At 35.4% G+C, this 18,136-nt stretch overlaps 1 protein-coding gene across 4 annotated transcripts in view; it reads left to right on the forward strand.

Annotated features, from left to right (window-relative positions):
• The window catches only part of LOC138700351 (trypsin-1-like), a 151,590-nt gene that overhangs the window by 119,024 nt on the left and 14,430 nt on the right, over positions 1 to 18,136 (forward strand). For 3 of the 4 annotated variants that reach the window (XM_069826919.1, XM_069826920.1, XM_069826917.1), the window contains exons 4-7: positions 1,468 to 1,609; positions 3,405 to 3,521; positions 5,711 to 5,863; positions 9,392 to 9,694. The exons of the other annotated variant lie outside the window; for it this stretch is intronic. In XM_069826919.1, the coding sequence (XP_069683020.1) occupies positions 1,468 to 1,609; positions 3,405 to 3,521; positions 5,711 to 5,863; positions 9,392 to 9,538 (559 nt within the window). In that variant the 3' untranslated portion in view covers positions 9,539 to 9,694. Of the gene's footprint in view, positions 1 to 1,467; positions 1,610 to 3,404; positions 3,522 to 5,710; positions 5,864 to 9,391; positions 9,695 to 18,136 lie in introns of those variants that run through there. 4 annotated transcript variants of the gene reach the window in all.

Below are 18,136 nucleotides of genomic sequence, written 5' to 3' on the forward strand. Positions count from 1 at the left end.
CCTGATCCTTGAAACATAAAACTAGAGGATGAACATATTAGCACAGTCTAGTATATACAGTCACGAAGCTCAATATGTAGTAAATATGCAAACATTAGATAGTTGTTCACCACTAGGATCGCTAATATCGCCTCATTACAGGCAATGCAAAATAGAACCGTCACAGTCTATTGTTTCTAGCACCTTCAAAACTCAAGCTTCGTGACTGTATATAGAGGGACATCATTTTATTTTTACTTCAATTTTTATTGTACCTGCGTTTCTAAGTGTACTTGACTCCCACCCCTTTCACTAATGTCCTTGCTAACGTCAGTCACACAAACTTACGGCCGCTGTTGCTAGCAGTGAAATAAACAGTACAGAGTACAGTGTGTTTCAGAAATATGTTGCATTTCTATAGACGAAAGAGCTTATATTATTGAAGTTTATTTTCACACAAGTATCGTGTGTAGCATAACTGAATTTATCTGTGTGGACTGAGCACAAGTGAAGATTAGAGTTACCGAAAGTACGGTACCCTATAATATGGTACGGTACCTAACAGCATTATTTAAACAACGAGTTTTGTTTTACTGTTTGTAGGTATGAAGGACGATGATGGAAACTCGAATTACAATATAACCGAATGTGAACAACGGTTTTTCTTTTTTTCACAATTTCCTGATTTTATCATTACGGAATATTTTCGTAGAAATGTCATTAATCTGGTAGATAAATTTAGAGCAACAGAGTGTACAGAAAGGAAGAAAAGTGTAAGATGGCCAACAAAGGTGACAGAAGATGCTGTAGAAGATGCTAGAGAAAGGATGCAGCGAGGTCCTAATAAGTCGGTCAAGAAGTTAGCTGTAGAAATTTGGGTTTCTTAGGAAGTGCTCACAAAATTCTCAGGAATAAATTAGGCTAGTAATATGCTGAATAAAGTAGACATTACATAATGTATATAACCGCCTGAAGACTTGAGTTTGTGAAAAAAAAATTGTTACTATTCTACTGTTTTTTGATAAAATACTGTAAAGTAATGACCAAACTGAAAATCGTAATACTATATTTCCCTGTAACATAAATGGATACATTACTTTTCTCTCCTCCTATAGCTAGTAAAATGATTTGTTTACATACTGCACTAGTAACACCAAACTCCTGTAATGGAAGGGAGGTAACAGTGTTTCCGAGTATAGCTAGGTTAATGTTAAAAATGTTAGTAAAAATAAAGTGATGTCCCTGTAGTAGACTGTGATATCACCAAGGCTCGACTCTTCTGTAACAATTTGTGACACATATCTGATTTCCTTGGGATTCCTATTTCTTGTCATACTTGTTTTCAAGGAATATAATTATCACATTTTATTGGCGTATTGAACAATAACGACTGTATTTACCTGCAACGTTTATTTTTAAACAGATTACTGTATGATATATATATATATATATATATATATATATAAATATATATAATCTATGTTTCAGGTATAACGCATCATCCATCACACTTTATGCAGGATCGATTTATCTCAGCAGTGGAGGTACAACACATAACGTGTCTGAAATTGTTATCCATGAAAGTTACGACGGGGGCGACTCCCTTGTAAACGACATTGCTGTTCTTAAGGTAAGATTCCGACTATTTATTGATATTTTTTAATAACTTAAAGGTCAATAGATTCTCACTAGAGAGAAACGTTTTCTACAAAATTTCCAAGTGTGAATCAATACTGATCGACACAGTCTCTTGGTCAAGTTCAAGTCATTTACTGCAAACCCAGCACTGTCCAATCTTTTCTATTTTCTGTCTTCCTCTTAGTCTTCGCATAGGATCCATTTATCTTAATGTCGTCTTACCTTCTTCTGCCACAAATTTTCTTCCATTCACCATTCCATCTAGTCCAGCGGTCATCAGCACAGTGCATCTTCGGGCTAGCGTCGCTTACCCGCGGATAAGACACTGCACTGTCGTGCAATAGTGGCTACTGGCGGAAATGCGCGCTCTCTCTCTCTCTCTCTTTTCTGCATGACGGTGCATATTCCAAAACACGCCTTACCCTTTACCCATTTCAGCGCATGCTGACGACTACTGATCTATCTATATTCAAGCAGGAAGATTCTTCACCCCCAATGACCCAGCCAATTTCTTCTTCTCTTCCTGATCAGTTTCGCATTATTCTTTCTTCACCAACCTCATCAATGTAAGTGACTGATAATAATTAGATTAATCCTCATTCATGAGCAGTTAGATATTATTAATTAATTAATTTACTTATTTATTTATTTATTCATTTATTTATTTATTTATTATTTTGCTAATAATTATAACATAACATATAATATATACAGAAAAACTTTAGCTCGTCCCTGAAAGAGGAGAACTCGTGCTCAGGGGCGGATTCTTGAATTGAAATTAATAATTATACAATACAATTTGTCTTATGTCTACTATGCAATTATAGTATATAAATTTAAATTTACAATTTTTCAAGTTTTATAAAATCTATACATAACTTTTTAGGGGAGAGTCGGGTAGTATCGGACAGTGCGTTTCTTTCATCTACCACCATATGGTAGTACCTGAATGACATGGTTACGTTTCTCTATGCGACATCACAGAAACGTAACCATGTCAATCAGGTACTATCATCGTGTGGTAGATGAAAGAAACTCACTGTCCGATATTACCCGATGTCCGATACTACCCGACTCTCCTTTAAATTTAATACTAGAACAATTAGAACTGACAAGATTAGGATATTTAAATATAAATTTGTCATATATTCTTGGGCCTAAATTACTACTATGATTAAATACTGTAACAGGGTTGCATTTTGGTCCAAACAATCTTAAAGAATTCATACCTTTTGTTTCATAACTATGAGAATACAATTCAAAATTATTTCGATTTTTATGTATGAATTTTATTAATACAATATAATAAATTTGTCTTACGTTAAGTACATTAAAGTCTAAAAACAAATTTTGAGATGGAAAATCAATAGGTTTATGAAGACATATTTTAATTATTTTCTTCTGTAATAAGTAAAGTGGATTAAAATTGGATTTAAATGAGCTACCCATCCTATAATTCCATACATAATTACCGATTGAAATGAAGTTAAATATATTGTGCGTAATAAACTTATTGACAAGTAATTCCTCAATAAATCAAAATAATATACTATTTTACGTAATTTATTACAAAGGTAATTAACGTGTTGGTTCCATTTTAAATGATTATCGAAAATTATGCCTAAATACTTAACTTCAGAGGACTCTTTAATAATCGGACATTTACACTATATAAGACAACAATCAGAATTATGTAATTTAATACTTAATGCTTTCATATTTTTGTAACGACTTGACTTTAATTCAATATCTGTTATATTTATATGAAATGGTACATTAATTTCCAGGTATCGAACCCCTTTCAAATCGATGGCGTGGATGTGAAACCCATTTCTCTGCCACCTCCAGATCAAAATCCTCCTGACGGCATGCTAGCCGAGGTCATTGGTTGGGGTGAACTCGGGGTAAGTTAGAGTAGATTTTTAAGTTTCTTTAATGATATCAACGGTATTTCAATGTTGCAATAACCATAGGAGATGACCTACATCTCCTTTTGTAATTACAAATTTTAATTTCAAATACTGGTAATACCTGAGTTATTAGTAAACTTGGGCGTTTGGGTCTTTGCACGAGGCTAAGCGACCGGACTTCAAGGCAACAACCTTCCCCTTCCGCTCTCGTGTACTCCTCCATTTCACTAGGACTGATCGACTGAACACTGCAACTTGTACAGTCGATCAGTCCAGTCCTAGAGAGCGGAATAAGCAGACCTGATTTTCGAATATGGATGAGCCAATGGGAACAGTAGACAAGGTCACAGATTGTATTGGGTCAAGTATCCACGTAGGAGACATCCGGCCCATACCATTTTTCCACGACTGTTCCAAAAGCTAAGGGAAGGAGGACACGTGGTGCCAAATTACAATTCCATTTCCACACAACTATTTTTGCTTATAACTTTCGACTGTCATTTCCGGACCAGGGTTCCTTATCTCACATTGATACATGTGCCCTTCGCCATCATCCCTGAAAGTTTGTAATACCATTTCGGAAACTACCTGTATATTCCATATTATTATTTAATTTCAATACACTCAAAATTTAAGAATTTTATATCAACCAGTGAAATCTGTTGTGATTGTCATAAAAACATTTACTGAATTTAAAATCTAAACATGCAATTACTATAAATGAAATTAGAATCGGATAATAATACGAAAAAGAATTTAATTATATTGGTGTATATTGTGAAAGTCATTCTCACGTTTTCTCTTTTCTCAATGGAGGATATTGTATGCCTATACATTCAGATTTCACATTTTACATCACGGGACGTCATTAGTATCCGAACATTTAAGTAACAGAAGACTAAGTTTATGAAATGTACGTTATGCATCAAGTACGATTATTAACACTATTACGCTCTTTTCCCAATAGTCATTGCCGTAAAAAATTACTCTTTCTATTAATACTAGGGCTGGATAAAAAGTAATGGCAACAGTTCGATATTTTTGACATAGCTTTATTCACAGGGGTACAACATTTACGTACCTTCTATATAGTCACCCCCCTTATTTATCACCTTTTGCCAAATGTTTGGAAGGCGTTGTACACCATCAGCGCGTCCATCTTTGTTGATGTTCCGTATTGACCGCCCTAAAGCACGGATAAGTTCATCTCTGGTATTGTACCGGCTCCCTCGCAGTGGTTCTTTCACTTTGGCGAAAAGATCGTAATCACATGGATCATATCGGGTGAGTACGGTGGATGTTCAAGTTTGGTTGGTTCGTATGAGCGAGCCCAGGTTTCGTCCATAGCAACGATTCGTCCAAGAAAGTCGTCATCTTTCCTTTGGTACCGGTCCAACAAGGCCTGTGCGACTGCATAGCGGTGCCATTGTTGCACCTCGGAAATTTCATGGGGTATCCAACGTCCTGTAATTTTGCGGTAACCCAGAATGTCTTGCAGAATGTGGAGCACAGTTTTGTGACATACTCCGACTTCCGCTGCTAACTCACGCGCAGTCCATCGGCGATCAGCATCCAACAATGGAAGCAAGGAGTTGAACTGTGTTGTCCTCCACGTGGAGTCGTCCTGTACGGAGGTTGTCCTGAACGGCTTCCCTGCCTTCCCGGAACGCTTTAACCCATCGTGCCACTGTGCGATATGGCAACTCTGCATCGGCACATGCTTCACGCAGTCCCTGAAAACATTCTTGTGTACTACGACCTCGTGCCACTTCAATTTTGATCCAGGAACGTTGCTCTAGTTTTGTAAACGTGGTCTTAGGGCCCTCACACTATCCCTATGAAAGTCAACGTTCTACACACTGCAGTAGATTGATAGAGTACTGTCGCCGCTGGCTGCACTAACTCATCTAACGGTCCTTGTTCATGTCCATATAGCTGGCAGCTCTCGAACGCACCATCGTCACGTGACAGCAGTGTTGCCATAACGTTTTATCCAACCTATGTACATAAGATCTTTAAGAAGAAAAACACATTATCAATAAAATCGATACATGTGTTATATGATTTCCTGTGTTTCTAATTATATTACGTCCTTAATTTTTTACAACTGCAAGCTTACTTGTTCATAACATTCGAAGAAAAATTACTATATGAAGATGTTAAAAATGTACTTCTTCTTGCAGGAACATGGGGATTCTTCTGACACCCTCCAGAAAGTTAATCTCGCCATCATAAATCAAGCCGAATGCAGGAGAATCTATGTTGCTGAACAAGAGCATGTATACGACAGTCAGATCTGTGCTGGTCTGCCTGTAGGAATCGGGGGTTCGTGTCGGGTAAGTACATTAATGTGATCTTTCACAGCACGAATTGTATAAATTCCTATCAAATCTAACCATCTGAAACCACATTCATTTGGATTCTTTTCTGATGTACGTAGGGGAGAAGTGGGTACAGTAAGACAGGGAGAACTGTGAGACATTTTTATTAGATGGTAAATTTTGATGTTGCGATGTTGGTAACAGTGGAGTTGTATGTTGCATGAGTAAAGTAAAAGTATTTTCATATTCGATTTGATTCTATGTAGTTATAAAGGTGAGTGATGAAAAAATAATTCGTAATTTTTCACTCTAGAAGTAAAATTTTGGCTTGTGTTTAATGAAGGTTATATTGGATATACAAATGAGATATAAGTATGAATGTTTTGTTACCTAATAGTATGGTATTTAAGATTATGTTTGGCAAAGTTTTGTCTTCTTGTTTTAATTTTGAAGTGATGGCGTCATTTTTAAATGAACTATGCGTAAAGGGAACAGTGAGACATGCCATTGAAGGGTACACTGAGACGTCTCACTGTTCCCATGTACCAATGATTTGCAAAGACAAACTGTAATTATATTACATTTACCAGTAACTAACATTAAAAATGAACATACTAGTAACCTATTTAGGAACTGTAGCTTAAAATAATGGATACATTACCTTTTAATGGTTTCATAAATAAAAAAAATATTCACAAAATTTAAGAAAACGTTAAAAAATAATAAAGAATTACATTAAATTCTTATGATCATAAGCTTTGCTGTCACCAAAAATTAATTTCATTTTTCACAAAAGTTTGAAATGTCATGGAAAATTCACTTTTCCAAATGTTCCAGATGTTTCAATGGTTTCGAAGTCAGACATCAAAATGATTCTAAATAAGTCTACAGAACATGGCAAGATAAAGAGACAGCAATTTTTTGTTTTCTTTTGAAATAAATGTAAATCATTTCAATGTCCGTTAATAGACACTGTGGTGCCTCACTGTATCCTCCTGAATGGGAACAGTGAGATATTTGCATTTTTTTGATAAGCACGTATTGTATAATATGTCCTTCATCTATTAACATTTTTGTTTATGTATTATTATACTCCATGTTTTAATGTCTATTTCTATTGCAGTTGATTTTAAAAATACTTCAATTATCACTTGCATACATATGTCTTAATATTTTTTGTCTCACTGTACCCACTACTCCCCTACTTGTGGACACGTATTTTTTTTTTTTATTAAATTTCAGTTGAGAAGTAGTTTTCTGGGTGGGTATGAGTCATTGCAAACAGTACTTGCCCAAGGAAATCGGATATCAGGTACTGCAAAGAATTTAGGTGTAGGGGTTCTTAGCGGAACTACGTATTTTTCTGGTGCTATCTTCAACTGAAGAAATTATTCAGCGTCAAAATTCATCCTGACTGAGAAATGGCGGTAATTTTTTCGTGCAGTTCTCTATCATCGAAATGGTTCTTTTATGTGCCGTAAATTTACAACATAATACCCTCAACTCAACTTCACTCATATACAAAGAATTTTACAGCCATTCATATCCAACGCCGTAAGCAGGGTTTGAACTTTCAAACTTCGAATCCAACGGCTAAAAGGTCACCAACGACGTCGAAGCCTAAGGTACAAGAACGAGTACTAAAATATCAATTCAAAATCAGACTAGTTAAAAATACTATATGTCCAACAGAACCTGCCGACATAGTTACAAGTATCAGCTTCACAAATGAAACATGGACATGCTTATCTATTCAACAGGACCTGCCGACATAGTTACAAGTATCAGCTGCACAAATGAAACATGGACATGCTTATCTATTCAACAGAACCTGTCGACATAGTTACAAGTATCAGCTTCACAAATGAAACATGGACATGCTTATCTATTCAACAGAACCTGCCGGCATAGTTACAAGTATCAGCTGCACAAATGAAACATGGACATGCTTATCTATTCAACAGAACCTGCCGGCATAGTTACAAGTATCAGCTGCACAAATGAAACATGGACATGCTTATCTATTCAACAGAACCTGTCGACATAGTTACAAGAATCAGCTGCACAAATGAAACATGGACATGCTTATCTATTCAACAGAACCTGTCGACATAGTTACAAGAATCAGCTGGACAAATGAAACATGGACATGCTTATCTATTCAACAGAACCTGCCGACATAGTTCAAAGTATCAGCTGCACAAATGAAACATGGACATGCTTATCTATTCAACAGAACCTGTCGACATAGTTACAAGAATCAGCTGCACAAATGAAACATGGGCATGCTTATCTATTCAACAGAACCTGCCGACATAGTTACAAGAATCAGCTGGACAAATGAAACATGGACATGCTTATCTATTCAACAGAACCTGCCGACATAGTTACAAGAATCAGCTGGACAAATGAAACATGGACATGCTTATCTATTCAACAGAACCTGTCGACATAGTTACAAGTATCAGCTGCACAAATGGAACATGGACATGCTTATCTATTCAACAGAACCTGTCGACATAGTTACAAGTATCAGCTGCACAAATGAAACATGGACATGCTTATCTATTCAACAGAACCTGCCGACATAGTTACAAGTATCAGCTGCACAAATGAAACATGGACATGCTTATCTATTCAACAGAACCTGTCGACATAGTTACAAGAATCAGCTGCACAAATGAAACATGGACATGCTTATCTATTCAACAGAACCTGCCGACATAGTTACAAGAATCAGCTGCACAAATGAAACATGGACATGCTTATCTATTCAACAGAACCTGTCGACATAGTTACAAGAATCAGCTGCACAAATGAAACATGGACATGCTTATCTATTCAACAGAACCTGTCGACATAGTTACAAGTATCAGCTGCACAAATGAAACATGAACAGGCTTATCTATTCAACAGCAACTAATCAATAAGTGCAAACTAATTGTTTGTTTTAATACAAACATATCAGAAAACCGCAGTAGGTGTTCTGGTGAAGGTACAACTCCTTCCTACTCTAAAGAGGAATATAAATGCTCAGCGTTCAATACAAATCAAGCCATTATTCGGCAAGTGTAAAAGTCTAAAGAATGAATTCTGAGACTTGAGAGACTCCATTTGAAATTTAGTGAAAAATCTTATGATATTGTATCCCACTGTGTCTTTATGTTACATGTAGTCATCACCATGACATTCTTTTTCTAAAAATGAATTAATATATCGAGCCATGAAAATATTCTCGTAGGACAATGTAAACTGATTATATTTTAAAATCTTAGACGTGTTACAACAAGCGCCTTCTAAATGTACTAGCATCCTACCTTCTGTCCTCAATTTAACAGACGTGTAATCCTTAATTTTTGAACGTACGCCATCTTGTAATAAACAATCAAGATTTTTCAAATCTCCTTTTTATCATGATTACAATTAACCAAAAACTTACATACAACGTTTGAGCTCTACCAACTGAAAATAAAAGCTTCTCTAGTAATGTCCATATTACTGATCAGGTGCAGATATACTATAACGTTATTCTATGATTCACAGGGTGATGATGGCGGCCCACTGATTGTGGAAGGAAATGTTGTCGGACTGGTATCTTGGTCGTATCATTGTGCTCTACCAGAATATCCAACCGTCTACACCAGAGTCCCTGTATACGTTGATTGGATAAAACAGAACACAGGAGTATAAGGAAACTACTGTGTCTACTATTCAACTTCGCTTCCTGAACGGACTTTGTTTCATATTTTGATGTGCAATCAATTACATAGCTATGTATTTGTTTTAAGGGAAAAGTTATTAATCTGTATAAATCTGTAAAACAATAAAACAAGATATTATCTGAAAGTACTGGCCTTGTTATTATCCAGATGTTGTTTACTGTTCTTTACCATGTCCTCAGATTAACCTAAACGATAATCATTCTACTAGATAAATGGAATATAACGTTCTCATAAGTTATGTATGCACACAATCAAACATTGGTATTCGCCATAATTCAGTTCCGACTACTGTACATAAGCATTTGTAAATGTCATAAATGTATATTCAAACATTTCAACAATATTGCACTCTTTGATGAAAAAAACATATTAAACGTAATGACCAATTAAGATATAATACAATAATACTATATAAAACTACAATCTTTATTAATGATGCTTAAGATTTCAACACATTTCTATGAACACCCTTCCTACATACTTCAAACCAATTTCTTTCCAATATCTTCACATTCAAAGGAAATGATAATACGTTTAAAAGAAATGCAACTGTTTCTCTCGGATCCGTCACATTCACTACATTTCTTTTTTTTTTACCAATATAATACCGTAATATAAATGATTGATTAAATGGCAAACTTACTAGTGTTAAATTATATAACCACGTTTGGCTTACAGCTGTTTCGGTGTATCCTTCACACCATCATCAGAGCCTACTAGATCCCGACGTCATCTCGACATCGCTGCCTGCTGTTGTAGGGGTGCGTTTGCGTATTGAAAAGTGCTGAAAAGTGGAGTCGAATAGTGTGTGTATTCTGAAATTGATCTGTGTGTTGAGGATTTGATTAGGGTGTGTTTTAGTGTGTCTGTATATTTCATATTGTTCTAGTGTGTTGAGGTTTGGTTTTTGGGTTGTTTGTGTAGGATTTCCATGTCTGATTTATGTTATTGTATGTATGGTTAGCATTAGTTATGTGTTCATGTGTGTGACATGGAAATCCTACACATACAACCCAAAAACCAAAAACTCAACACACTAGAACAATATGAAATATATAGACACACTAACAGACATCCTAATCAAATCCTCAACACACAGATCAATTTCAGAAAACACACACTATTCGACTCCACTTTCCAACACGCAAACGCACCCCTACAACAGCCAGCGATTTCGAGGTGACGCTGGGATCTAGTAGGCTCTGATGATGGTGTACAGCAGGTATGGTCATTCTCTGACTCCCGATTACGTTCTGTAATCACAACCTTCGAATGTAGCGCGTGTTGTTCCCCGTTCGAAGCTCGACGGATGGCTGCAGAAGGCAGTTCAAGTACTTAGTAAACGCACGAACAGTGAGTGCGGGACAGTGACACAGTCAAAACCTTCTGTAAGCAAACGACCATTCCGTATAGTGTGGGAGGAAGACTATTTTTTGTTGTACGTTCGGTGAAAACGGAAAGTGATTACTATATTGTAAGGTACTGTCAGGAATACTACTGAGCAACATAAAACTACATTATAGGCTCTGCTACCCAGAACATGCCGAAGTGACAGAGAAGCTGTTTTCTGTAATATAGCCTATTTTCAAATACCAACGTTATTATTATTATTATTATTATTATTATTATTATTATTATTATTATTATTATTAGACCTATTATTATTATTATTACTATTATTACTGTTATTGTGGTGATTTTATTCCAGCAGAAATAGATATTTTAATAAAATACTTTTTCAGGGGTGCAACGTGCACTACAGCTTCAAGAATTGAAAGCACTTCATGAAAGGCCAAACATTGAAGAGAGTCGAATAATTCAGAGTCTATGTTTTGGAGCAAGTTAGCCTATGTAGTATGTTGGGAATTAGCTAAGGCACTAAAACCCTTCACGGACGGTGAACTTGTAAATAGATGTATGGTTCCTAAACAAAATATAATTAATTATGTCTCTGTACTGCAACAGTTCAAATGTGAATTCACAGAACATAGATTTAGTGATTTTAGACGTATGGAGAGTGATATCAGTATTTTTGTTAATCTTTTCATAAATTTAGTACAATCCGTGAGAGTGCAGTTCCAGAACGAGTTAATTGATTTAAGTAACGTAGAATTCAGAACTAAATAGAGAGAATATGACTTGACAAGTATAGAATTATTTAAAAAATGAACAAAACTAAATATTACAAGATGAGCTTATTCGTTGCCACTATGTTAGCTACCTTCGCCTCGACATATATGTGCGAACAATTATTTTCGAGAATGAAGGTTACTGAATCCAAACATAGGCCCCGATTAACAGATGAGCATCTTTAGCGCATTGCAGTAAATTCGTTGGAAATAGATTCCGGATTACTTGCAGAAAAGAATGCAGATGTTGAATAGACGCAAAGTAGACTGTATTGTGGAATATGAAAATAATATTATCTATGATATTATTATATAACTATATTACATACTGTATAATAAATAATGTAATAACTGAATATTACAGTGTATACTTTTCCCTTTTTCAAATTCAGTTTATTATCTGTATTTGTAAGAGTGTAAGAACTATGCCACGGGCGGTGCTGTAATGTAGTTGCGGAGCCCAGTCCGTACACTGTGTGTGTTATGCAGTGCAGCATCATCCGTGTAATCGGGGCTTTTACAATTTTGAGCATACCTGGTGTACAGTATACACCGAAACGGCTGTAAGCCACACGTGGTTATATAATTTAACACTAGTAAGTTTTCATGTAATAAATCATTTACTGTATATTTAAGTGTTAAAAGTAGAGTACGCAAGATTCAAGATGGATAATAATATAGCTATTTATATAGGATGCTGGAAAAAATATTTCATATTTTGAGAGGGGGGGTTGCAGCAAAACAAGAAAAGAAGTCTAACAAACAAAAATTGGTCCTAAAACTCATACTTTAAGAGCTATGAACACTTGTTCGCCATCGCTATAGGATATTCATTCATAGTAATTACTGTTGTGGAATTCAATCGATTAATCGATCAATTTCTGTTGTAAGATTAATCGATCAAAAATGTTTAATCGAATAATCGAGCCAATTAAAATTAATCGGTTGTACTTGATATTTATTATTATTATTATTATTATTATTATTATTATTATTATTATTATTATTATTATTATTATTATTAAATAAAATTTTTGTTAATACAAAATCTCAGACTAAAAATTCCGACAATATTCGTCTCTCAGAAATTGCTTACTTCAAGGCATTATAGTACAGTTATTTTGTAAGTGCAAAGCAGATAACAGGTAACATAGGGCAAATCTTTGCGCAAATACTTCAGAAAGAGACGGAGATAAGAAGACAGTGACCTGATCTACCGCTATTGAAAGTTGAAACACAATGCGAAACCCTTATTAAGTTTTATGGTTTTCCAAGAAAGCTTCCATCTTGTTGTTAACTCGTCATCCTAGCATATGAAATGCATACTTTTCTGGGATTCGCTCCCTCATCCCTTAGCCATGACTGCACTATGTAATTTTGTAATCCGGTTACAATAGGGACCAGTCTGCTGTTTTGACCGCTTCACTGTTGCAGTTTTATTACTAAGTTTGTAGATGAAGCTTGTGTGTTTAGTTTGCTAAGGAAACAAATCAGATTTCTGTGATCTGTGAAAAGTGAAAACTGCATTATGTCATATGAGAAATTGAGAGGTAAACTCGGTTATACATTTGGATTTGAATTGAACGATCGTGGAGAAGTGCTTGGCAGAAAAAAAGTGTCAGTAATTTCAAGGCAAAAATTGTTCCGGGATCGATACCCGGCCCCGAAACAATTTTTCCCTTGAAATTATTCAAATCTGCTTCACCTGAAAGCCAGATTTGCAGAAAAAGGATTTTTCGTGTTTAGGGATGTAGCAAACATTGTTACTAAACGTAGAGCAGCATTAAATTCGCAGTATGTGAATGCTTTCACATGTTCCAAGTCATGGATGAAGCGTACTAACTAGGTGAGTATTCATACTTTTTTTATTTGTGTTTGTCTCAAAAAAAATCCTCGGAGAAATATACACAATAAGTTGTAAGCCTACATATTATTCAATATGTCAGTAAATAACTAAAATAGTATTTTTTGTAATATATACAGCATACCAGTATACACATATATACAACATTTTATTCCTATGTTTATCACCGAACATAAATTAAATGGATTGATGATTGGAGCTGAAGAGAATAAAGCTACAAAAACTTATTGAGTATATCATGTAATAGTTGTGTTTGTGTATTAAATTATTTGAAAATGGTGTATACCCTTCAAGAGAGAACATAAATCATCCTTATTGATTGAAATTAGGATATTACCCAAAATAAACTGTATTTTCATCCTGTAATCAAATGATAATAACAAAAATACAGGTTTCCAGGCGACGATAGAAAATGAAAGATGCGAAAACAAATGAATGGGGTGTATAAACAATTGAATGCTCTTTCTTATTTGTAAAAATATATAGGGGTACCATTTGAAATTTCAAAGTGGGGGTAGTTTCTTTTTTTTCAGAGAAAATCGTTCCTTTTTCCCCAAATGTATAACCATCTCTTATTCGGTAACTATTGCGAGTAGGATCGTGAATTATTTCCATATCGAAAGGAAATATAATAAAGAATAATTTACCTCTCTGGCGTTTATCAATATTGTGCACTGTTTTCGTGTAAATTTAATTTTGAAAACCCTTAAATTCAAACCATTTCACGAAATGAACGCGTGGCAAAGTCTTGGCAGTTTGGCAGCTTTCGTAAGGAACCTCACCGAGTTCGTTGACCTCTTACAGCTATATAGGTCTACGACTAGAGTGTTTTAGCGACGATGTTGCCGCACTGTTGAAACTTCAAACTTAATATTCTAATTAACCGTGCATTTAATCACAAAACTTAATATAGGTTTTCTATTCATTTACGTATACCATATCGTCTCTTTCAATCTGCAAGATTATTTCACTTCCAGCCTGTATATCACCGCATAATTATATTTTTATTGCGTTAAAGCTGGTAATTTATACATAAATAAACAATAAATTGTTGCAAAAGCAATGTGCAACCAACAATATTATAAACAAAGTATTTATCTATTTATTTTATCATACACAATTTCGATAGAGTACATGAAAAAATATAGGGTGTACCTAATTGCTGAATTTATTTCTATGGCTTTTCTTTTAGAACTAATAGGTATAATGTTCTCAAATTTGTATTTATTTTGTTAAAAGAAACTCTCTTAAGAGGTGAAATGAAGTTATTTCTCGTTGAAGTGAAAGTACCGCCAGAGAACAGAAATGCTCACAACTTATAGAAGGACGGAAAATGTGTTTACAAACAATTTCACCATAAACAGAGTGTTCTTTGCTTCCACTATATTTTAAACTTGGAATTATGAAGCAATTCCATTACTAGCCTTGGAGTGAAGCCAATGTAACTCTATATTTAAAAAAGGAAATTTCCTATGAAAACGATGCAAAATTTAAACATATACATCTTGATTACACAACTTTTAACACTGTATCACTTCGGAATGTGTATGATAAGACTTTCTTGTGTTAAATTTTAACGTACATTGTTCATATGTTTCGACCTATTTTCGATCATCTTCGGAACTGGTCGTTGTTGGTCTTGGCGCCTCTTATTTCCTGTGTGGGTGCGTTCGTAGTGTAGAGTCAAAGAGTGTATGTGTTTTGAAATTGAGTTGTGTGTTGAGAATATCGTTGGGGTGTGTTTTCGTGTGTGTGTGTATATTTCATATTGTTCTAGTGTGTTGAGTTTCTGGCTTTTTGGTTGGATGTGCAGTATTTCCATGTCTGTGTTGATGTCTCTGTAGGTGTGGCTGGCATTTGTGATGTGTTCTGCATATGTGGAGGTGTTTTGTAATGTTGTTACAAAGAACACATCACAGCCATAACAAAATTCCAAAACACCTCCACATGTGCAGAACACAACACAAATGCCAACCACACCTACAGAGACATCAACACAGACATGGAAATACTGCACATCCAACCAAAAAGCCAGAAACTCAACACACTAGAACAATATGAAATATACAGACACACGAAAACACACTCCAACGATATTCTCAACACACAACTCAACTTCAAAACACATACACTCTTTGACTCTACACTACGAACGCACCCACACAGGAAACAAGAGGCGCCAAGACCAACAACGACCAGTTCTGAAGATGACCCATAAATAGGTCGAAACATGTAAACAAGTTACGTTAAAGTTTAACACAAGAAAGTCTTAACATACATATTCCGAAGTGATACAGTGTTAAAAGTTGTGTAATCAAGATGTATATTTATTTTTGTTAAAAGAAACACTCTTAAGAGGTGAAATGAAGTTACTTCGTGTTGACGTGAAAGTACCGCCAGAGAACAGAAATGCTCAGGATTTATAACAGGAGGGAAAATCTGTTCATATACAATTTATCCATAAAAAGTGTTCTTTTCCTCCCACTCTATATCTTAAGCTTAGAATTATTAAGCATTTTTTTTACCAGCCTTGGAGTGAATCCAATGTAATTCCATATTTAAAAAAGTAAATTTCCTATGAAAACGATGCAAAATTTAAAGCTGTAATATTTGATGGACCACAAATATGCGGTCTTATACAATCGTCCTTTCTCCATGAAGTAAACGGAAAATCTTCTTGTTTTCATTTACCTGAAAAAGTCTAGGTAACAGAACAGTTAAAAATTACAAGGAAATTTCCGAGGAAATGCGATCGAGTGTCATACGAAAGGATGGAACCAAGTAGGATCACAGAACAAGCCTTACAACATCGACCAAAAGGTCTCCGCTCAATACGACATTCCACACTCAAAGGGAAGATATTTTTTGCTTCGGAATAGACTTATACAGCCGAAGCATGCAGTGGAAGGAGAAGATAAAAAAATTAAATCCAATTTTTACAGCGCGTAATTACTCCAATGAAGCAAATCCGGCGAACTCCCATTTGAAAATATTTTGACCTTCGAATATTAGGCAGGAAGTGTTCACTGATCTTATCAGAAAACATTAATTAACTTATCAGTATTCGTTATCTTAAGCGGCAGCATGGTATACTACTTTGTAATAAAAGATTAATCAGGTCAAGATTTCATGAGATTTGAAGATGAAGCAGAGAGAATCGTAGAAGTTTTAACCAGAATACAGCGATATTGATCACGAGTAATCCTTGAAACTGTAACACGTAAACCAGAAAAAGTAGCAAAAGGATAAGCGAAGTGGTATTACTATAGACTTTATGTATGGCGTAATGTGAAGAGGCGTTTAATTGATATCGAGAGGCAAGAGATTGAGCTCCAATGTTCGGAAAAGTCCTCACTACATCTACAATCAGAGCTCATGCTTAACTGGGGGAGGTGTGAATACATAAATTCTTGTAACAAGGACAGCAGAGCAGGTTTAGCGTGGCTAAGATTGGGGGCATGGAAGGGTAATAAAATTGTCAACGAAGAAGGGGAGCGTCTTTGTCCGCTTTGCAAAGAAAAGGATTCTTATATGCATATTTTATTACTGTGTGTTGAATTGGAACTTGTACGGAGAAAATATTTACCACCCTCGATGCTAAGTCAGAATAGGAATTCGCTTGCATGTCTTGACCTCATGGGGAATAGAGAATGGGAACAAAAGACTGGATTGTTCCTCTTGAAGGCGAGAAAGATTAGAACTTCAGCTGTTGAAGTTTGTGACGCGAACTGAGGAAGGGATAATAGTATCTACCCAACTGTACACTTTTATGTCTTTTAGGTTAGGATATATTATATAATGTGTTTTATTGTGCCATTTTCATTTTAATAGGTGTGTTCTTTTAGAGAGTAGTTGGATGTAATCATAGGTGGGGGGGAGGGAACCTACAAAGGAGAACTTGTTTCGGGTACAAAGCACGAAAGGTCAGAAGACCCGTGCATTGGATTAGACAAAATTATGATAATATAAAATTTGTATGTAGGGGAGAGTCGGGTAGTATCGGACATCGGGTAATATCGGACAGTGAGTTTCTTTCATCTACCACATGATGATAGTACCTGATTGACATGGTTACGTTTCTGTGATGTCGCATAGAGAAACGTAACCATGTCATTCAGGTACTACCATATGGTGGTAGATGAAATAAACGCACTGTCCGATACTACCCGATGTCCGATACTACCCGACTCTCCCCTATAATATTACTCAATAAATCCATCTATCTACCTAAAAAACTTACATGAGAGAAGTAAAAGATAAGCAGAAATGAAGAGTGCATTGCATACGGTTTAAACGGCAAAGAAGAAAGAACTGCAAAGAAATTGAAAATAAAACCTGTGAAAAGAATGAGGCAAGACAAAAATAATAATAAAAAGTTATGAATTTTCACAAAATCTTCCCTCGATACACTCTTTTACTTGCACATTCTTTTCAAAGGTTTTCCTAACTGTAAAAGAATGTCAAGTAATTCCATGGACACCACTCGCCTTCATTTCGTCACACACCAACTCCAAGTCAACAATAAAATTCCATCAACGCTGTTGATACCGTGTCGTTAAATAGCAGTGTACAA

The sequence above is a fragment of the Periplaneta americana genome, chromosome 5 (assembly GCF_040183065.1).
Source record: "Periplaneta americana isolate PAMFEO1 chromosome 5, P.americana_PAMFEO1_priV1, whole genome shotgun sequence".
In the NCBI taxonomy this organism is placed as follows: Eukaryota; Metazoa; Arthropoda; class Insecta; order Blattodea; family Blattidae; genus Periplaneta; species Periplaneta americana.